Below are 23,591 nucleotides of genomic sequence, written 5' to 3'. Positions count from 1 at the left end.
AGGAGAGGAGGGGAGAGGAGAGGAGAGGAGAGAGGAGGGAGGAGAGGAGAGGAGAGGAGAGGAGAGAGGAGGGAGGAGAGGAGAGGAGAGGAGGGGAGAGGAGAGGAGAGAGGAGGGAGGAGAGGAGAGAGGAGAGGAGACAGACTGTATTGATGTTCTATCTGCAGTTTCTGTTCGTGTCTCTATTGACTGGTGGCTCGACCCTCTGGGCTTCAACATGTAACTAGTGGACAAAAAGCCTTCAATAAAACACAGACAGCACCTTTTAAAAAGGAACAGATCGAAGTATGACGAGGCTCGGAGCCAGAAGTCAGCCCGGGTCAGACTGTTCGGCAAACACAAAAATCAAGTAAGTGAGATGAAACACACATGTGGTGCAGAGAAAACAAACAACTGATGAAGCTGAAATGAGCAAAAGAGGAAGAGAAAGCACAGATGTACACAGTCATATCTAATTTACCTACATCCACACAACCACAAACAAAGGCTTCCTCCGCACCCCACCCTATACACACAGCCTATGTAAGCTCTGTTTAGATGATCCCAGCTTGTCTATGGCCAAACAAACACACAGGATGAAATCCCTCCGTCCCATCTCCAGTGCTGAAGACTCTCTTTAGCATCACAGCATATTTCCTGAACTTCAAAGGCTCTAAAAATAAATCCAAGTAAAAACTGTTTCTATCTTGGAAATAATCCTGAGGGCCAAAGCAAAGATGGCGGACATGTTTTAGATTCTTCCACTAAGAAAGAACAACATCACAAGTCTATTTTTCCCTCCCTACCCACACCCACACACACACACACGTATCTCTTCTCCATCATTTCAAGCTTCTCTCAATCTGACTGTGTGTAAATTATAGACTTGAGAGCAGCCGGCTCTGTATCACACTGAGATAACACTACGTTTCCCACGCTGCCCCCTGTCTCCAGGAAGTGGAGCCAGGCGAGCTCTTCAAGGTGGAGCCTGCAGGCCCTGATGGAGTCTGGGGACAACAGGAAGTAAACAGGAAGAAGGAGAACAGAATAGACCAAGGTCCTTCCCACTGCGACAGCAGGAGGGAGCAGCTGAGACTAACGCAATAAAAGACACAGCAGGAATTAACAGCAGCCTCGGCACCGAGCATCGCTGTTTGTGGCCGACTGGTGCACATTTGTACACAATGGAATTTAAAATGTGAATTAATAAATGTAAAATTCATATTATCAAAGGTGTTCAGGATGTACTGTTTAAATGACAGGACTTCCTATCATCTGTCACAATACCTTCAACTGCAATTCACAGTATTGGTGAAACAAAATCTTAAGTAATGGCTCAGTTTTTCTTCACTAAAACATTTTTTCTCATATCAAAGCGTCATTTAAGACAACTTTACATCCAGACAGGAACAAAATCATTTAAACTGAATGATATGAGAGCATAACATTTCTGTTTGATGTGTCATGACAATAAGCTCCAACAACTGCTCTAGAAAAGCCTCCTGTAGCATTTTGGTACAAACACTAAACACATTGCATCCAGTGCTTGTGCTCAGTTGTATGTTGCAGTTCCAGTTGTTTTGTTATTCCATGTAAAATAAAGTAAAAAAAAAAAAGAGTTGTTAATTCAGTTAACAGGGAGACCAAGTATATTTAATCATTATAGTTGTAGCTATAAATAAGCGACTGTCCCAAGCTGCAGGAGCAGAAAGACGAAAGATTTGGTTCTGACTTGTTTTCTTTGTAGCTCTTGTGCGAAATGTCCGTTTAACACAACTGCATCACACTGACTGGAAAAGACAACATCTTATTATTTAATGAAATTTATAGGCCTCAGACCTTCGTCTGTTGTCCTGGCCATAGGATCTGAACTCAAATTCAAGAGGTCTAAAAATAAACCCTCATCTATTCCGCCTCTCATTTCCATTTCCAGACGTCATAAATCATTAACACGACAAACTGTTTTGACGAGTGAGTCTTATCAAGCACTTCCGTGGCTGAGAGACTGGTTTTCAAGGGAAGGATCAAAACGCTGGTTTTGTTCAGCTCGAAATCACTGCACATTACTTAGTAAAAATTATCCCCCGATATAAATTATGCCCTTTAATACAGAAAATGTTCATTCTGATTCTACAGCTCCACAGCTGCATCATAATTAGTTTAGTCAGTGAACTTTGCATTCAGTCATAACACACAGACACAGGCTGAGAAGGACATACACACACCTGCATGGAGTCCCTCACACACACACACACACACAAGTCAGACCATGTGAATGTTGGATAAACGTTAAGCTATAATTGCATTTAAACACCCATGTGAGGGGCCAGATAACAGATAAGTGGCCGGCATTATGCAGGTTGATAAAGCAATAGTGTTCAGGAGGGAGCAAGGACAAAGGGCCTACCACTGCACAGAGACAACAAGTCAATTAAAGCCAAACTCCATTCACCCTAGGAAACTAAATCATGAATTATATGTATGCAAACAAAATAACTGCAAACAACAGAACTGAGGAACAACGCTGACCCCGGTAACGTTTCCCAAAAACATCTTAGTCACAGAAGGATGAACTTAACAACCAGCTCCACAATAACTTGACTGCAGAGCGTAAAAATGTTGACTGGTGCTGAGATCAGCTTCATTCCTTCAGCGGAACATCACGGACCTGCAGCAGAAGTCGGACACAAAACACCAAACTGTGGACGCTGCTGCCAGCAGACAGTCGAGAGAGGAAACACGCTGAAACTCAGAGGTGTCACAGTGAACTGAGGCTGAAGTGCTGTGACATTTTGAATCACTCTCCTCGACCTTTAAGTTCCCTATCATGGCTCCACTCAGGGGGATTTCAAGCCTTGAACGAGAAGCAGGTTAAAGCAGGGGGGTGTCGATGAAGGCTCAGGTACATTGTTCATCAAGCAGATTCATTAGATGGAAATGATAAGAAGAAGTTGGGTGTAAACTGACAGGAGGTACAAGCTTGTCAATCCAGTTCAGGGACGTAACCAAAACTCCTTCCTTGTCTTGACTTGTTTAAATGAATAGTTTGACATTTTGGGAATTTTGCTGACTTGCTTTCTTTCAGAGAATTAACGAGGACGTCTCACCTGAACGGTGAATTTGAAGTGACAGCCAGAGGCCCAGTTAGCTTAGCTTAAGACTGGAAACAGCTCTGTCCACAGGTATCACAATCCACCTTCCAGAATTAACATGTTACATCCTGTTTGTTTAATCTGTACAAAAACTGAAGCGTCTTTATGCTATGAAGTGTTGATCTTCTCATCGAACTCTCAGCAAGAAAACTTCACTTTAAAGTGAATATTCCCTTAGATAAATGAACTCTCTGCAGGAAGGATGCAGGGTTTTGAACTTGTTATATTCACCTCTTAATGTTTCTTCTAGAAACCAGTATAAATTAGATTTATTGTGTTTGCGTTTTGAATTTGCAGACGAGGGTTTGGTGTTTTGCTCCAGGGTAAAGTGACAACAGGTGGCAACTCTTTTGAACCACAACGCTGCTGTGCTGCTTCACTCCTCCCCCAAACAACTAAATCCACTTATCTCCCTCAACGCTGGCTTTATTTCCCTCCAGTCTTCTCTTCCCTCTGCTCCTCCTCTCCTTTTCACCTCGGCCTTTTCACCGCCTTGTTCCCTCGCCCACATTCTCACACTCACACACAGTAATTACATGCACAAAATGTGCTCTATGCTGTGTGATTATAGTCCTGTCAGAGCAGGAAGAAGGTTGCGGTTGGAGAGTCAAAACTACCAGGATAGTGTGTGTAAAACAGGAAGAGGTGGTGATAAGGTGTTAACAAAATGTTCCTAAGAACAACATGTGGAGGCTTTATTGCCACGTCCCCTGGGACAGACCTGAAAGATGCTGATTTGTCTGGTTGCACTGTCACAGAAGTACGAGGTCATATAAAACACCCCATAACTCATGCTACAACTTATCAATAAATCTATCCTATGGGGGGCGCTACAGTGCTACAGCCCCACCAGCAGCACTGAGGGGCTCTGAGGGGCAGTCATGCAACGATACTAATATAAGTTTACAACGGTTCAGCTCTGCCAGAGAGGCGACGCGAGGCCACACCCAGCTGGGCTAACACTGATAAACACGAGGGAAGGCTTATCATGCTCAACACATCTGGATGCCTGCTACTGAAAACATGTCTGTGTGTGTCTGTGTGTGTTTGTCAGTGGACGGCAGGGTGACCCAGAAGCTGGAGACACCATCCGCCCACCAGCAGAAACTGAGATGTTGATGTGTCCGTGTTGATGCTGCTGAAGTGCGTCCCTCAGCTTCGGGATGCTTGGCAGCAGATTCCACTCACATATTCACAGAATTATCACATTGTTATTTGTGTTTTTCTCACTGTCTCCTTCTTTTGCTCTTTCAGATATGACATCAAGCAAAGCAGAGATGTACAGTCAGTGTTAACACATCAAACACACATTAAAACCTCATTTTCTACATTTCATGTTTGTATTTTAAGACATTTTCAATGACTGGCAGTTACAGATGTTTTCAGTGGACAATGAGTGTGTTTGATTTCTGTTTGTGTTTGTGGCAGGAGCTGAAATGTGTTTGTGCTTTTGTAAAATCATCCCTTTGACACATCTGTCTGCGCAACCACTTCTTCACACGCTGACACACAAATCACACATTTCTCCTTCAACTATTCAGCCCCACAAAAAAAAACTTTTATTAGTGTGAATAGATGCATCCATTCAGACTTATTTTTCTCTCAGGTCACAGCTACTGAAAGATATTTTAAAAGAACAGCATATTGAGAAAAGTATAATGAATATTACTGTGTGACTGAATATATCATTGCTCCTTCAACTGCAGTGATTCACATAAAATAGTGCGGTCGTGTTTGAGTGGTGGAGCGGTTCTGCCTGATTTGCCTCATGCGATCGTCTCATTTGTCAGAAGGTTTGATGCTGAAGTCAGATATAATGGACGATGATGACCTTAAATATCATAATAACATAATAACTGCTTCAGTTCTCAGGTCAGTTCTCTGCTGTTAGAAACACTGGGACAGAGTGACACTTTGCAGAGGATGTGACAGTAAAGATGATGGGTTAATCACTGTCTGTTCTAATGACTCCACCTTCTTCTATCTAGGTCAGTCCCACTGAGATCGAGGCCATGTTGTAATGTTGTAGTAGTGTGACAGGAAGACAGTTGTGTGTATGTTACAATCAAGAAGGAGAAATTTGATATTTTTCTAAACTCTTTTCATAACAGTTCTGAAGAAGGTGCCAGGTTTGGTTTTTACCTGTTTTGCTCCCACACCAACTCCTCCTCTGCCTAAACCTGGCGCCCGCTCTCACTTTAACGTGGAAACAAACAACCTCCAGACGTTTATGTAACATGATCAACAGGCTCTGAAGTTCAGACGGGCCACTCGTCTGCTCGTGACACAAAACAATGTAAAGCTTCTGCTGGTTTTGTTTTTTTCAGCACCAGTCACAACTAATGATCTGTATTAACAGGCCTTTAGAGTTCAGGTGCAATGAAACAATGACTCCAGACCTAAGCAGGTCTGGAGTCATTGTTTCTTTGGTTCTGAGTATAATGAGCTCACTGCTTCTAGCATTAGCTAAAAGCTAATGTAGCTTGAGGCAACAGTGATTTTTAGTACTTTAGTTCCTGTAAGACAGTAGTGGGTCCGGTGGTGCAGCTAGAACATTATTAGGAAAATAAAAAAAAGTGCCGCCCAATTACCTAATAATCAATAACAGAGCATGACACCTTGGCTGCACTAATTGTGCCCGACCACAAACACAAAATCCCAGAATGCCTGTCTCCAACAGCGGCTTCTTCACTCATGTTCTTCAAATGCTGACTCAGTTATTTCTCAGTTATTTCCAGATATTTTGGAAGCTGAACTCATGCAGGGCTTTCACCTCCAGAATCTGCTGAAGCCATTAATAGTAATTGAGGCATTAAAGTCAAGATATTGTTTTTTCTGCATAAATTACTCCAGATAAAATATGTGGTGTGCAGCCAGCAGAGTATCCACACAAACCACTGAGTTCACTGCGATGGTGATAGCAGTCGGATTTGAGTGTTTTATGCCTATTTAGGGTGTTGTGGTTTCGCTCGGGACTCGGACGCAGACGCTGGAACAGAACTCAGAAAATGGGAGCGAGACAGACCAACATTATCCTCTGACAGCTGAACCAGGAGGATGTTAGCAGTGGGCTCGTTTGCGTCTCCGATTAAATATGCAGACCATGTGAGGTTAAGACCGCCGGCCTCGGAGTACGGTGGCAGACGAGGTGAAAAGAGGTGTATGATGTGTGAGTGGGAGAGGTGTGTGTTGAGCTGCGTACTATTCTTTTTGTGTGTGTAGGAGGGCATCAAACTACGGCTGAGAAAATAATTGATGGATCGATCAGATGATGGACAGGAAAATATTTCACTAGCTGGTTTCAGCTTCTCTTCTGTGAGGATTTCAGCTGCTTTCCTGTGTTTGATATCTCAGTGAATTAAACCTGTTCTAGACTGTTGGTCAAACAACACTAATCAACCTGAAGACTTCGCATTAGGCTCCAGGTCACCGTGATGGGTTATTCTTTACTGTTATGTAACATTTTATAAACTAAAAAAATTCATCAAAAAACAAAACTCAACCTGACGCATTCAACAATTCAACAATCATTGATTGAGCAACACATTAAACCTGGGCTGCAACTAATGATTATTTTCATTACTGATTAATGTACTAATTATTTTTTCAATTTTGTCTATGAAATGCCAGAAAATAGACAAAGAAAAGCATCAAATCCTCACATTTGAGAAACTGCACACTGAACTTTTTTTTTTTGGCATCAATGTTTTGAAAATGATAACGATTATTCAATTATCAAAATAGTTACTGATTAATATTCTATTGAGTAACTGATTAATCAACTAATCATTACAGCTGTGTGGGCGTAACGGTGAGTATGGTTAAGAGGATTAGAGACATGTATGTAATGTTTGAAGATAAAACGTGTGGAGCTGGTGTGTGGAGCTCGTCTCGTTGTGTAACAGCGCAGGTTTATTGTGAAGGGATTTACACTTAGCAGAGTTAGCCTGGTGGATTAAAATGTCGGTGGGGAATGAGAAGTCAAGGCTAAGTGACCCAAATTAACTGCCAAGACACACACACACACACACACTCTCTTACACTCATTCACCTTCTCATCTACCTGCTGTGTTCTTCTCGATCATCTCCGAACACACACTTGCTCATCCACCAGCTGTCCCGCCCGTCTCATCCAAACAAGGTGATTAGTTTACACACTTTGCACCAACCTGATGTCACAAATCCCTATTCTTTATCCTGGAAACACACACACATGTGCCGGCGCCTCCCTCTCACTTCAGTGTGATCACACTCAGACGTCATCGACATATTCACATCACACCTTCATTTACAAAACGTGTTTTCAAACCTTCAGATGTTTTGCATCGAGTTAAAAAAAAAGGCATTTATAATCCACACATTCATCCCTTCAATCCAAGGTAATCCAATTCAAAAACAACTTTATACCCAGGACTGTGTCGACAAAAGACAAACTCACGACAGCAGAGACCACAATAGACTTAATGTTAAAGTCAAAAACCACTCATATGACTGGATTATGAGAAAGTGAGCAGCTTTTCACCGTTCTCTCTGCCTGGGAGCAGCTGCTGTGAGCTGCTGAAACAAAGGCCTCCTGTCTGTGGCTGTAGTACTGGCTGAGGGTCTGGTCCACTACCACCTCCTCCCCACGGCAGGAACAAACTCCAGGTTGGACTCAAACACCTCCTACTCTTGCCAGACAGCGTTTCGGTCACTCGAACCACTTGGCCGCCGTGAGTTACATTCATACAAGAAACTGCAGCCTGTGCTCAGTTATCTTAAACCAGACTATGCTTGGAATTTACCAAAATAGCAACAAAAGAGGAAGGAATAATGAATATTAGGCACCAACACTGCAAACGTTAGGGCCTTAACTTTCTACTACAGACTGCCACATTAAAAATCTGTGAGTTTAAGGTTCCTCAAAAGCTTAAAAACATATTCAAAACAGTATATATATATATATATATATATATATATATATATATATATATATATCAATCTGTACCTGCTTTTGTCAGTCTATAAAGAGAGTAATACTGAGTGATTCTAGACTGGGTGTTGTCACAGTGGCTATAAGTGGCGACAGAAACACTGAGTTGCATAGGAAACGCACAAATAATGAGCAAATATACACCTCCCTAATGGCTGAGTCAGAGTGACACACACACACACCATCCTCTCCATTCATAAGTCAAAGAATAGAACACAGACAAATAGAGGTGGTCAGTACCTCAAACATGAATGAAATGATTGTGTGATTAATCAAATTATATCAAATATTAGACAACTGAAAGCAAAGGTTCTCAAAAAAGTTCAAAGAATCTAAGATTTAGTCTTCACACAATGTGTTTAGTCCAAGTAAGAGTCCAAAACAAATAAAATATAAATAAAAAAAAAATAAAAAATATTCAATTTGCAATAATATGGAACAGAAAAGCCTCATTTCTAACCAGTGGAACTTCACTTGGAGGATTAATTTGAATCATAAAGGTTGTTTGATTAATTTCCTGGCGAACATGGTTCATCAGTGCTGGTTTAAATGTGCAGTGAGAATAAGGGATAAACTGAGGAATTAATATTTCATTGTTGAGAACATTGGTCACTGGTTCATGAACGTGAAAACACAACCCTGCTGTTTGCACTGGGGGCATTGACACAAATCTGGCCTGACACAGAATCACAAAGGTACACAGAAACAAGCCCCTATAGAGAGGTGAAGCGCGCACACACACACACACACACACACAGATAAACAAGCCCAACATGAGTCTATCACGTGAGGCTGCAGCTCAGGTCATGTGACCTCAGCCAACAGGTAGAGAGTGAGAACATGAGATAAGAATAGAAGCTGATAGCTACTCCGCCTTAAACAAACCGTGACCAAACTCCTCTGACAGCCGCGGCCTCAAACCCACTCACACACCTTCTCTTGCTCTGTCACACAGCTATTCGTTGAGCCATCCATCTGCTGTGGCAGGTGACTGCAGTTAAACACAGCCAGAGACAATGGAGAGCCAGGAGAGGGACACTTGTCGTCTCTTTTCTGGGGAAAAACATGTTCCTGGTCTCCTCAGTGAGGTCGAGTGTAGGGACAAGGAGAGGTGAGTGGGTACAGATGGCAGAGGGGATGCAGCCTCATGGGTGGTCGGACAGAGACAGGCCTGAGTCTTTGTACCATGAGGCAGACAACACAACAACATCAGAGTCAACAGTACAAGTTCATTCTAATTCCACACCAACTGGAAAACTAAGACTTCTGTGCACATTTCCGTTGTGTGGGCGCCTCATATAACTCCAGTCTGGGTGGGTTTTACTTTTCTGTAAGATATTTTCTGGCCATTTTGCCTTTATTCGATAGGACATTGAGTGACAGGAAGTGGGCAGAGAGAGGGGGAAATTATATGCAGGAAAGAGTCAGGTGTCGTACTGGCCACTAAACCGCTGAGAGGTACACGCTCTAACCCCTCGGCTATCGGGTCGCCCAGTCTGGGTGTTTTTAATCCAAAATATTCTCCCTACAACTCCACAATCACTAAAAATCAAACAAACAGCCGACAGCAGTCAGATCAAAGACGGACAACTTAGTTGGTTTTTAGCTCCTACTACATCCTCGCATAATTCTTTAATTCACAAAAGTTGTTGGTACTTAAGCCCATTCGATCCACTGTTGGATAAATTAATTACATTGGTGATGATTACATTTCCCCTCTGGCTTTAAAAGTGGTTAAAGAGTTTAGCCTCAACTGTAATTTAAGGGGTTAAAGGAGATCGGAGGTGATTCTAACCCACCCTGACATCTACGGCTGTAAAGCCTCAGACAGAGCAGCTGTTAAAGGAGTGAGGGGGTGTGGGGGGGATGCGCCACATAATATCACCAAACCACAAGTAGCAGCAGGTGTAGCCATGGCCGTGTAAAAGTCCATGATAAAAGACGAGGGGGGGTCTGTGTTTGGAGATCAGGACTGGAGACAGGTTTCTGAGTGGGCAGTGAGCCATGAGACAGGCTCGTCAGCTCCGTGTCCCATTATCAAATTGATTTTCATTATGTTGCCACATTATGAGCAACAAGAACTCCACCACAGTTAGCTGCATGTTAGCTAATTAGCGGGCAACCCCCTCCTTTATGTAAAAACAGTGCACATTTACAGGCCAAGAGAAGGTGGGTGAAGTAGCAGAAAGGACAACAAAGGAAACCACAAGATGCAGCAGTTGTTAGAAAACAGGTGTCCAACAAGAGTCCAGACATCTGGACTTTAAAAGCTGGAGGAGTACGACTGTCTGCAAACTGTGCAGAGATCCTGATGCAGACAACATGTTTTTTTCTTCAAAATGAAACATGTCTGCAAATATAAAGAATGTTTGAACATGTACACTGACTCCGACACAAGTAGCGCAGGAAAAAGCAAAAAGGCAACATGAGATATCTTTGCATCAGCGACTGACACTGGTTGTTGTCCAGCTGTGGAAAGACATGACCCACAGTCACTGTCGAGAGAGAAGACTTCACAGAATCAAAAAGATGCAAAAGTTTCACCCCAAACCAAATCCTGAACCTGGAGCACTGTGTTCCACCACCACCACCACTGTAAAGTATATTAATAATTGATAATAAGTTTAACTCCAGGCTTTAAAAGGTTACTACATAAATCATATTCACACAGCGGTGCAGCTCACACCACCACCCAGCTCTGATCTCACATACATGTTCACGGTTTAACTCCTGTTTTAAAGCTCCTACAAGCTCAGACACACGTCTCTCTCTCAAACAGTCTGTTCCCAAAATCCACAGAGTATCAAGGCGGAAAAAACATGAACATGAAGTAGTGTGAACTACTTTTTCTGAGTACTTTGTCGGAAGTACTGAGAATTTTAACTGAGAGTCAAATACACAAAACACTGGTGTATATATAAAACATAAATTGGTGCTTGTGCCATCAGTAAAACATGTACAACATATCTTAAGTATTAAGAAGAGAAATATTTCAGGAAGAACTCGACTCCGGCCAGAAGCAGCCTGGTTTATGCCATGCTCAGCTAACTGTTGTGATAACAGCTGCTGAAGTGAAGCATCCCGGCCGGTGTCAGCTGACACTCAAACAAACCATCCTGTCCCGTCTCCTGTGTGTGTGTGTGTGTGTGTGTGTGTGTGTGTGTGTGTGTCTGACTTCTTGCCACTGCCTCTTAGTGTCATGTGTCACTGTTGACACAAAGTAAAGACGCGTCTTGACACCTTGACGCCAACAGCATAAACAATCAGCAGCACCTGAAAATTAGCCTCTGAAGCTAGTTTAGCGCTTAGGGCCGTTAGATAAATGTTGATGAGGACCCCAGAATGTGGAGAACACAGTCAGGGTGGCAGCAGACATCAGTGCCGCTCGTCCTTCTACTGACCCACATCTTATCTGTGTACCCTACAGCGGCTGAGTGTGTCAACACACAGACACACATACACTGCAGGTGCAGCTGACCTCAGTGTAAACCATGAGAGGGAACAGTTTCTCCTGCTACCAGTCAGCAGACGACACCGCTAACTTTAAGCTTTTCATACATGTCACACATCGAAGATCAGGAACCTCACAGTGTGGGAGTGAGAACATTTCCAATTCAATTTCCAGCCCAGATTTAAACCAGCAAACTGAGTGAAACTGAACATTGTTTCTGGACTCATTTAATACAACGTACTGTCCTATCCAGCTGCACAAAGATGACTGGAGAGCAGGTAAGACATCTGTTTAGAGGCCAATGCCATCCACACCCGCAACACGTCATTCTGCTGAATTGCACCTCAATCCTCTGAACAGAGGTAACACAAGAAGAGACTCTGGTCCCATCAGATCACGACCACATCACAACAGCCTCATTAAAGCACAACGAGTCCCTGAAAACATTCAAGTGTCTAGTTGTTGTTTTTATACGACAGGTGAGAAGGCTGAAGGGGGCACCAACCTCTTTTCTCCTCCAGACCCTGGAGGAACTGCCTGTAAGCAGCCGTGGAGCTCATCCCTCCCTCCCAGAGGAAAGACAGATGAGGGAGAGAGAGAGACGGAGAAATGACCGAAGACAGAAATGATTTAAAGAAGTCAAGTACAAGTACAGGAAACTGGTGGGAAATGTTAGCAAAGGGAGAAGGGAGGGGAGAAGTGATCGAGGAACCTCAAGCAAATGAATGCAGGTGAGGTGGTGAGAAAAGGTGAGAACAAACAGAGGAGGAAAGACGGGAGCAGGAGGGAGAGGGTGGAGGCTGCAGTTGATCTGTGCGGCCCGCAGGATCCAGGCTGTCAAAGAGGAGCCATCCTTAATCAAGCAGATAATCCCTCCTCTCTCACTCGCTTCTTTTCTTCTTCCACCAGTCCTGTCGTCTCCTCGCCGAGCGTGTGTCGCTGGTTACAGCAGCTCAAGCAGAGTGCGGCAGTGTGTTCGCTCTAAGCCGGATAGAGGAACTGGACTTTGACCACAAGGCGGGTGATGTCACTTCCAGAGCCAGAAACATGTGTTTGACTTGTGTCTACATTGAGTGTGTGTGTGTGTGTGTGTGTCTAAGAAGGAAAACTGAAAAAAGAAGGAGGCGTGTTTTTATTACTCAGCTCAGCTGTGCTTTTTTTTTTTTTTTCTCTTCAGAGCAGCGTGGTATGTTGGCGCTGGAGTCGATGCATGAATGTTTGACTGACACACATTTGTCATTCAACCCGCTGCACATTGTGTCCTTTAAGTGTGACTTTCAGCTGCTGGATCAACATACTGCAGCAGATTACAGAGCAGGACATGAGACGCGGGCTCCCACACACCCACTTCCCTCTCTTTTCATAATTTTACTGCACAGCCTTGCTCCCTCTATCATTTCACACGTGTTTCTGTACTAATGTCGCCTCTGCACTCGTCTGTCACTAAGCCTCGTGGTTACTACTGTGAGTTAGAGTCTGACGTTCTGGTAGAGAGTCAAGTAAACTGGAGGATGGCACCTGAAGAGTATATACACAGTAAATGTAAATGCATCACATTTAAAATCTTCAGAGAATTAAAAGTTTGTTTTCTAATCTCCTGAAGACCACGTGGGTTTCAATGATTCATCTCTTTATTATCTTTACAACTAAAGGAGTAATATATCAGAAAATTTAATGAAATTCCCATAACGATTCCACACAGACCAAGGTTATGATTTTCTTTTGTCAGACAAACTGAAACTTCAAACTGGATTTATGATGATAGAGAAGATGTAACAAGAGCAAATCTTCACACTTCAGAGGCTGTGACCAGAAAACGTTTCACATTTAAACCAACAGACTGATCAGTTATTGCCCTCATCATTTCAGCATTGTCACCATCAGAATGCCTGAAACTTTAATATATGATAAATAAATAAATAAAGTCCTTCCGTCCTCTCTGTCCTCCCTCCGTCCATCTGAACACATCAGCTCTTTCTGTCTTTCTGCCTCACAAAAAGGTAAACACCTCATGGTAATAATTACCTGGTTTTTCACATGTAACAACTTTGTGCAGCAACACAACCACACACACATAGACAAGGGGGCAGATTAGGCCAGATGAGGTCTAGTGCCATAGCAACCACCAGCTTTACTCCAAATACCTCTAAAGGCTTCCTGTACTTCAGGGCCACTTGTAAGAAACGTTGAGTGTGGAAGAAAAGCAGCGGCACTGACTGTCTCCATCCACATATTATAATAAGTGTGTTTATAAGAGGATGTAAAGAAGGAGACAGACTTCATGGCGCAGGTCACACCAGGCCACAGGAACCTGAAGATCTCAGGGGAGAGAGAAGCAGCTCGAGATTTCATGTCGAGTCCAGGATCGTGGTTTTGGTCTGATGCGCGTTTAACAGGAAACAGAAACTGGTACAGCAGGAAATCAGCTAAAACAGCAACCGACACTGAATTAGTGAATCATGTTGAATAATACAATATCTATCTTTTATCATGACACAATGTTTGCTGCTTCGAGGATCAACATGTTGTTACTGGGGGCGAGTTTTTCTTCATTAGCCTGTACCTGTCTAAATGATCTCTTTGTGTTCTCAGTCAGACTGAGGAGGAAGGTTTCACAGACTAAATGATTAATCAAAAACAAAACAAATGACTACAAATAAACCTGCAGTATTAGTTCAGCATTCCTCTGTTAAATCAACACTATGATCTTCTCAGAATCAATAAAATAGTAAAAGAAAAGTTGCAAGGACGATGTGCCAGGATGATAGTTGACAGATGAACCAGTCTTTGTTGTTTAAAACCATGGAAATGACTCATAGTTACATAAAGTAAGATTGTAGATTAGATTAGTAGATTAGATTAGTAGATTAGATTAGATTAGATTGGTAAACAAAAGAAGTTTCACATCCTTCATCTGGTTCATCGTTTAATCTGAAAGTGTATTCTTTTATTTATCAGTCCATGTTAATCTATATTCTTTTTAAATCCTGTTTTATTTCACTTTTGCACAGCGCTGTGAGCTCCACCTGTGCTGCCACGTACAGAGTGAAGTGATTAAAATAGATGTGAAACGCTCCACAAATACCTGCCCCCACAGGTAACAAAGTGTTCTTTACCAAGGGCCAATTTCCTTGAAATGAACCTCTCAGATTTCAGTTTTCTCCACCTCCCGGTCTCTCTTTGTCACAGACACAACAAACTCACTTTCCACCCAAACAGAAAATGTAACATCACACATCCAAACATTTCTCAGCATTTGTGCACAGACAGCTGGAAGCTTGGCTGAGCGGCTCGCTGGCTGCAGGATCGATCGGAGGACAGACACATCAGGTGTGCCTGACCCACACAGTTCAAAGGTTGACGGCTGCCAGCTTGCCGACATTAATTTGTGTCCTCATACACCAACGACACTTTAGAGAAAAAAACTTGGACTGACACACATGCACACAAACACACACACAATGAAAAAAAACATTGTTTTTCCTGTGCAATGCATTTAAAAGCTAAAAACATCTTTCACACACATCTCAAAACTCCTGAGCAGACAAAGAAGCGGAACAGTTCAAAGCCAACACGCTCTATTCAACAACTCTTTTAAGTGAAGAAATCCTGACAGAAAATGTTGAAAACCGTTCAGCGATCCTGAACGCTCCCCTGGGAGTCGTCTCTTTCACATGACCCTGTCAAAAACTGCCCGCTGCATCAAAGCCAACCCTGGACACACTGCGCACACACAGAGGAACACTTATTCACACACACACTTTCCTCAGCCTATCGTCACACACCGGGCCAGAGGAGGCGGTGGTGTGACTGGTAACCATAGCGACAGGACAGCAGCCAGTTGCTGGTGTGTTTTTCCACCTTTTACACTCGTTCCTCGGGCTTAAAAAGGCCTGAGGCCTGGCAACACACTTGACGTTTGACTAAGAACAACAGAAACACACAGCAGCTAAAGTCCTGTAGTGTCTCCTTCATGAAGTGGACTTCAGAGAACAGAATAAATAAAAGAATAAACCCTCAGAAAAGATGAATACGGAGAAGGTAGAGAGGAGAAACTGATGGATTTACCTTTGTTGGAAAAAGTCGGCAGGAACAGCAGCAGCAGCAACATGGAAGAGAAGAGAGAAAAAGACAATCTGGTTAGATTTGAAATGAAGAATGAATAACAGCCTCCAAATCCAAACACCCCTATAATCTGACTTGTGAACTGTGTGTCAACCTGCTGCTAATTCATGAACTGATGTTTTCAGCTGTAAAGACAGAAGAACAGACGTCAGCTAACTTCATCTGTTTCACTACAAATTTCACTTCAAATAATTTCACCTTCAACAAACACAAGACATGGGTCTGAGGTCTTTCCAGCAAAGTAATGAAATAATTCTCTGACAACCACTTCATCAACTACAGTCACACTGAGCTGGTTTCTGCTACAGGAGGATTTAGAGGAGTGGAGGATCAGGAGCTGGACTAAGAGCTGGAGTAAAATTTATTGTTTAGAGTGAGTTTATTTGTGGTTGTCTGCTTTATTCCATTTGATACTGAAGCTGTAAATCCCAGTGTGCACTTGCAACACTGTGTTTTAGTCAATGTGTGTAAATATATCGTGTGTTTCAGCAGATATTTGCTTCTGTGTGACACACATGATCTGAAATGCCGAGCAGTTTCTGTTTCCGCAGCTGAACAGAAACTGTGTGCAGCTCTCATCAGAGATGGTGTTCAGTCAGCTCTGATGGGGCGGGCATGCACGCACACACACACACACACACACACACACACACACACACACACACACACACACACACACACACACACACACACACACACACACACACACACACACACACACACACACACACACACACACGCTATAGAAGAAATATGCTTGCAGTGAAATATTAACCTAATGCTGAGCTCTGTGGGACAAGTCACAGTAAAACATATTGATTTTCTATATTTTTTATTATTTCTCTCCAAACAGTCTGACTGATCAAAAACATTTTCACTGCTGATAATCACTAATGCAAAAGGTCAATCAATTAACTTTTGTTCATTACTGTCAGCTACATGTACACAGACACATCTACTGACATTTTAAAAGACAAGAAGCTGTTGCAACCTGCATAATGAAACCCTGACAGTCTCAGGTCAGTTTATATTGGTGGAAAGATGCCGACAGCTCGTGGCTTCACCAGATGCATCGTCATCGGGCTCATAGATGGAGAAAAGAGGAAAATGTTGCTGCACTTTTCACTTCTGGCATATTTCTGAATCTGTTCTTTCTTTTTGTCTAAATCAGGAGGAACTGCAGCAGGAGGACAGACAGCAGTGTCTCTCATCTTTTGATGTGTTTCATAACAACACAAATTGCCTCTCTGGGGGAAGTGAGGTCTAAATCTGAGTAAGAGCTCCTTTAGTGGAAAGGACCAGGTGTGTAAAGATGCTCAGTGTGGCCGAGGAAGAGGCGGAGAGGAAGAATGAGGAAAAGATGAGGAAGTGACTCGTTGGATAGATGGATGGACAGTGATGTGTCAGAGGCCCAGAGTTGTTTCACCTCCTAACCCTCTGATAGTTAGGAGTGTACAGACACACACAGATGAAACAAAGGCGCATTCATCTGGGAAACCACAGAGAGAGAGCTGTTACGCTCTGTTCTGGGCTCTGTCACGAGAGACAGAGACAAACTGAACTTCACTGAGTGAGAAATGGAGGAAAGGGAAACAACAGCTCAGTCAGCAGCTGAGGATAGTCTGACTTTCTACAGAGCTGACCAGTGGCTCTCTACCTCTATACATCTCCTCTTCTCAGAGGATGGAGGGGGGAGGGGAGGAAAAAGAGAAACAGATTTCTGCAGATGCATGTAGGTCAGCTCGAGCGCAGACAGTACGGGAAACCTTCAAAAGAAAAGCGTCTGAACAGTGACGAGAAATAGAAAAAACACTGGACACACAAAACATAAAGCTGCAGTTAAATCAGTGCATCTGCTGACTTCAAGAACGCCACAGTTAATCCAGACCTCTTCATCACAGCTAGAGCTGAACTCAAGACCCTTTCTAAAAACTGCAATAAAGCAACAAACCTGGCAGCTATATTTAATATAACCACTGATACTTATCATAAAGAAAAACAAGGAAAAACAATAATGTGTTCAGCAAAGCAGAAAGGACGAGCAAGATGCAATGTATCTGATCTGACTTATCTGTGTCTGTGGAGTGTGTTTCTATTGTGTGTGATTTTGTGTAGTATATGACCCCTGACAAAATGCTGTAAATAAAAACCTGAGGTCATCTCAGTGGCAGCAGAAGCTGAAGTGGAACAAATAAAACTGAGAAAAGACTTTGGTGCACATGCATGAGCTGAACATGCAGGACATCAGTTTTCTTGTCATGTGATCGATTTTAGATTCCAGGTGTGTCAACAGTCTAAGACACATTTTATCCTTTCTTTAAATAATGAGAAGAGAGGGATGAGCATAACAACAAGAGATGGAGAGAATTACCAAAGAGAGATGAGCATGTAACCGAACTGAATCTGGGTTCAGCAGTCAGTCTTCTACACTTATCACAGGGACAGAGCGACAGAAAGAGACAGAAAATACTAAGAGAAAGAAGAGATTTGTTTTTGACTCAGTGTGAATGACAGTTCTTACTTGATGGAATAAATGAGTCAAAGAAAACGGAGGTGAAGAGTGACAATAAGAGAAAGAATGAAAGCCTGATGGATGAGTAATGGTGGGGCCTGGACAGATGGCGAGACAGATATGAAAAAGTCAAGTGATGCAGAGAGGGGAAATAAAAACGCTCGGAGGAGAAAACATAAAGTCGCTCTGATACAAAAACTATACACACAGGCTCACAGGGAGGTAAACACAGAAATAACCTGCCACGATGGTGAGGAGGGGTCACACAGGAAGAAAGCAGGGGTCTCATTATGGCGATGATGCAAAATCCCAGGATCTCTCCACGGATGTGAATAAAAAACTCAGACAAAATATCAAGATGATGGACGTCTTCAGAGTGACGCATTTACCTTCCTCCTGTTCTGTTCAGTTTTTATCGATGAATGAAACCCTGTGATGTTATCACTTGTGATGTGTGTGGAACCAAAGACACAGTGCGACATAAAGCTGCTTTTTAAATACACCATGATTTTCTTAAATCCCTCTGGAATCTTACATTGACATGAATCACAAACACAAATACACACACACACACACACACACACACACACAAAGAGGCAGGGAGGAGCTAAAAACAATGATAACCCAGACATCCACTACAGGCCCCGACACGTTCACCCACAAACCATTAGCAGCGCTGCAGCTGGGAGCAGCAGGCTGGAGCTCATCAGACGTTTTTACAGGGATGAACCTCCTGTTTTACTGCTTCTTCTACTTCTTCCACATTTGATTCTATAAAATTTAAATACATTTGTATTTGTTGCTGTCGGTTGTTTGACTTTCTTGAATGACTCAGAATTGTCAACTGTGTTAAACTGCCCAGTGCCTCTAAGGAGGAGCAAACTGTCATGAAGGAACATTTTGTGCACGAGCCATTACAGCTGCAGACAAAGGTTTCCATAATGTGTGTGCAGCTGATTACCTCGACTGACTGCTGGCCATGGCTGTGTCTCTTTAACAACGACAATGGAGGCCGGAGGGGAGAGTGGAAGAAAGCAGGACGCAATATTTGGCCAATGGAAGGTTTAATGTCAATGATCCACATCTGCTCCGTGGATCATTGACATTACCTAGCACCAGCAGCAAAACACAATGACTGAACAAATAAAGAGAGGAGCCGCACACACACTGAGATTTCACTCACACAAAATTCAAGGAGAAACACAAACCTCCAGAAAAGGCAGGAAAATAAACAGCACTGACGTCGTCTCACTGCTGAGCTTCATTTGTGCGACTGACTTCCAGTGTTACAGTTCAGACATATTTATACTAATATACTAACACAAACAAGGTGATGTTGTTGTCAAGTCATCTCTGTGCAGACCGGCAGACCAGAGGTGGGTGGGAATGTAGAGGTGGTTTAAAATAAAACCAGTGACACACACACACACACACACAGGTCTGTATATCTGAGCTGGAGAGAAAGGGAGGTGGGCGAGAAGTTGAAATGGAGTTGATAATGCAGTTGAGAGAGAGCAGAATGAATGAGTAAGTGGGACGAGTGGGAAGGAAACAAAGAGAGAAAATAATGTTGTCAAAAATATGGAGAGAGAGCGAGAGAGAGACGCCGAAGCAGGTGAGAGAAGAAACAATAAAGAGAGATTAAAGTTCAAAGACATAAAGGTCTCTCTCTCTCTCTCACACACACACACACACACTAATTCCTATGCGATCACATCCTCAACATATTCATCTGGTGCACATTCTGTGTGTACGACATTAATGAAGCTTTTCATTGTGACCTGCCTGTGATGGAAATGTGCATTAGCTGAGGTGACCCTGCACGTGGTGCCTAACACATAAATGTAATGATAACTGATTAAATAAAGATGTCATCGCTCTACTGTCAGTTATCACATGAAGGCATAAAACGTTAAAACTTATTTGAAATGTACACACACACAGATCTGACGCGCTGGAAGAGACCCACATTCAGCTCCAACACAAACCCACACATCACACTCCACCACCTGTCTGCTGCACATATTTTGTGTGGCCCACTTAGATTAAATTGCACAGCTGTTTGAGAGACTTGGAGACCAACGGGACAAAGTTGTCCTTGACACACACACACACACACACACACACACACACACACACACACACACACTCACACTCACACTCACACTCACACTTTAACACAGTCATATCTAGATATAGTAGGTCTATGTGCGTCACAGAACCCAGCATTTCAACCCTACGCAGCCACACAACAGCGTCAGGTTCTCCTTTTGATAAGTGCTAATTAAGACTTGTATGTCGCTAACAAGAGACACACTATCATCATCACAAAAGTACAAGTCAGCGTCCTGCTGATGCCAGCAGTGAACGCACACAGTGAGCTACCCTGAACTAAAACACACTCAGACACTCTTATCTGAAGCACACTGCAGCTGGATTTCTCCACTGAGAAATCAACCTCCCACTGACACATGTGAACCCTCCAGGCACAGCTGAGACACTGATCAGGGATTTTTCTTCCTGATATAAACTTGGTTTGGTTACAATCCTGCATTATTCCCTTTTTGTTCGCTGAGATATTGATATTAGTTTTACTGTGTGTGTGTCTTCGGTTTATCTCCACTCCTGAGCATCATATTGTGATGGGAAGAAGCTTTTGTTGCCCACAGCTGTGACTCCAGAGATACAGTGTGTGCATTAGTGGGTGAGTGGATGACTGCGACAGACAGAGATAGATGCGTTTTTAATGGAGTCCATAAATGCAATAAGCTGAAAGACCGAACCACAGCGATGCTGTTCCTGCAGACGCCTCTTTCTCTGGGAGTTCCCAGGCTGTGAGGGCTGAGTGTTATTAAATATTCACTCATTCGAGCCAGCTTCAAAAAAACAAAAAAAAAAACACGGTCAGCACAAAATGCTTGTCAAGGGGAATCACTGTGTGCTTCTATGTTGCGCTATGTGAAAGAAAAATTTAAATCAATATGTTTTATGAGCAGCAGCAGCTTTTTCAAAACAAACTCCATGAAAGCAATCACTGACTAAAACTAAAAATCAATCCAGTAAAGAAACAGAGCAACAGCAAACATGTGGTTCGCCTCTAATGATGTCCTCCTCTGAGCCAATCAGCAAGCAGCAGCCACCACAGCTGAAAGGTTACAGCTAAAGGTGCATTTCTACCACAGGACCCTTCCACAGGGAACAGGTCCCTCTTCCTGCAGGTCCACCAGAGGAACCAGGGTCCCAGCTCGTGAGTATTGTACTTTCTGAAGGTGCAGGACTTTTCATATTGAGGCTCTGATTGGTCAAGTACGCTCATGTTTCCTGTAGCAACACTCTGCATTTTTAACCCCCTGACTGCAAACACTAGAAAACTGGCAGCAAAAATATTCACTTAATGCAAGTGACTGAGAAAATCCAACACTTCTTTATCTTGAAATACAAAACTAAAACATTTTATCCACAAGAAGCCGCTGTATGATTCTGATCATTACGGTTTCAATAAGAGGATATCAAGGATTAAAAAGGGCTATGATTAGGGATATGCTGCTTGTTTAAAGGGGTTTTATCTCAGGCAGCCTTTGTGGTTTGTGGTTGTTCATTCATGCCCAACATCCATCAACAGACTCATGGATGTAATCTTTTGATTTCTATGGTCAGTGCCGATGAGTGTATGCCTCCTTGTTAGGGCACTAAAGATCTTTTTAGTTAGACTTTTATGTAGGAATAAATATCATTAGTATTCACTCCAGGGCAGTTTAAGAGGAGAAAAGTACCACTGAGTCAAGGGGCCAAATGGAGCAGTGCAGACAGTGTTTCCTAAAGTGTAGATTGCCAGAAGTAAATGGAAGATTTGGAAGAGTTTACACAGACACTAATGTGGTTATCCATCAGTTGTGATCAAAGGAAGCAGCATTGGACTCCGGTATATCTTAAACAGAAGCAGGAAGATGAGGAGGATAAACACTGAGGGACACAAGTTTTCCAGAGTTTTCCACATTGAGAACCAACCATCCATGAATTAGCAAAGATTCACAATGTTGTCATTTTGAAATAATAAATAATTAAGTTTAGTAAAGTGGAAAACGATGAGACATCAAATTTCACCAAGCTGGAGGCTCAGTAAATTAGCTTTAAAGGAGCTAACAGAGAGCTGACAGGAAAATGACTGTGCATGAAAAAATGAAAAAACAAAGAACAAATCATTATTCTGCTCCCAGAGAAACCATTAACTGTGGCCGTGCTTAAAGAGGATTTCTGCAACATGAACACACACAGAGTCTGCACTGTCAGCTACTGGCCAGCTGAAGGCTCCTCATTTCATTAGAGAGTAATTAATAAGCAGTCATTAAAAGGCCTCACTAAGCAGCTGAAGAGAAACAAGGGAAGAAGAGGAGAGATGGGGACAGAGGACACTGGGTGGACAGGCTGGGAGTAGTGAGGGGGTTAGAGGAGGAGAGAGGAGCAGGGATGATGGGAAGGAGGAGTCCGACCATCTATACAGTCATCTATCTGAAGGCCATCCAAATTTAAGACATTGTGCCTGGAGTTACTTTATTTTTCCCCTTTTCTTTTGAAATGAATATATTCCTTTTTTTTTTTTTCTTCCATTGCTGTCTTCATTTGTCTCATCTGTTCCTCCACTGGTTTTTCCTTCCATCTTCCATCGTTTGACTCTGGAAACTGGGCCGATCACACCCGGGACAGAAAGCTAACATTTGTCTTCGTCTGGCCAACATTCAGCCATTGTCCCGATTCCACCGACCAAATGCTGAGCTTTTTTAGACCAGAGGATGGTTCCACTGAGAGGCTGCTCGAGCAGATAAAGTTACCAGCCACTGAGAAATATTTACCCATATTTGGTTGGTGGTAATCTCCCACCCCCGGTCACACCCTGCCGTGCGGTATAAGTTCACTTGAGTTACAGAATGGCGTTAGCATCCCGTCACTCTCTGCTGTAAGAGAAGAGCTTGGAAGTCCCCTCTCTGTAAAAGTCACTCCTCTCTGAATTGACACATTAAGAAGCAGCTATTTCCAGACGGCCCTGGGTTATTCACTGGGTCTGAATTAGCAGCTTCCACAGTGCAAATGCAACTTGTAACCTTTACTGTTCACCGTCACTAATGTCCCACCTTCTGCGAGCCCGTTCTCACTCTGCTTTTATTAAAGCTCTGCTGTGTCGAGCTGGTGACATGATGAACTGAACCGACACAGGCTGTTGCACTGGGACGTTTTTTAGATACAAACTGAGTCTATCATCATGTTTCTCAGTCTTTCTGACTGTCTGTAGCCTCTTTAATATAAACTTGTTCCTTCATTCAGTTTTGTTTTTTCTTTCACTTTTAGAGAAACCATTAGTTACTTAATTAATCAAGAAAAAAAGATAAATATTCTTTATTTCAG

At 42.8% G+C, this 23,591-nt stretch overlaps 1 protein-coding gene across 11 annotated transcripts in view; it reads right to left on the bottom strand.

Annotated features, from left to right (window-relative positions):
• Positions 1-23,591, bottom strand: part of macf1a (microtubule actin crosslinking factor 1a) — a 224,626-nt gene that overhangs the window by 149,646 nt on the left and 51,389 nt on the right. Inside the window, exon 1 of one of the 11 annotated variants that reach the window (XM_071501065.1) lies at positions 12,060-12,664. The exons of the other annotated variants lie outside the window; for them this stretch is intronic. Within the exon in view, the coding sequence (XP_071357166.1) occupies positions 12,060-12,114 (55 nt within the window). The 5' untranslated portion in view covers positions 12,115-12,664. Of the gene's footprint in view, positions 1-12,059; positions 12,665-23,591 lie in introns of those variants that run through there. 11 annotated transcript variants of the gene reach the window in all.

This window comes from Trachinotus anak, unplaced genomic scaffold (genome assembly GCF_046630095.1).
Source record: "Trachinotus anak isolate AG129_WGS33_773 ecotype Australia unplaced genomic scaffold, CSIRO_AGI_Tana_v1 ptg000016l, whole genome shotgun sequence".
Taxonomy (NCBI): Eukaryota; Metazoa; Chordata; class Actinopteri; order Carangiformes; family Carangidae; genus Trachinotus; species Trachinotus anak.
This window is presented reverse-complemented; position numbering and strand designations above follow the sequence as displayed.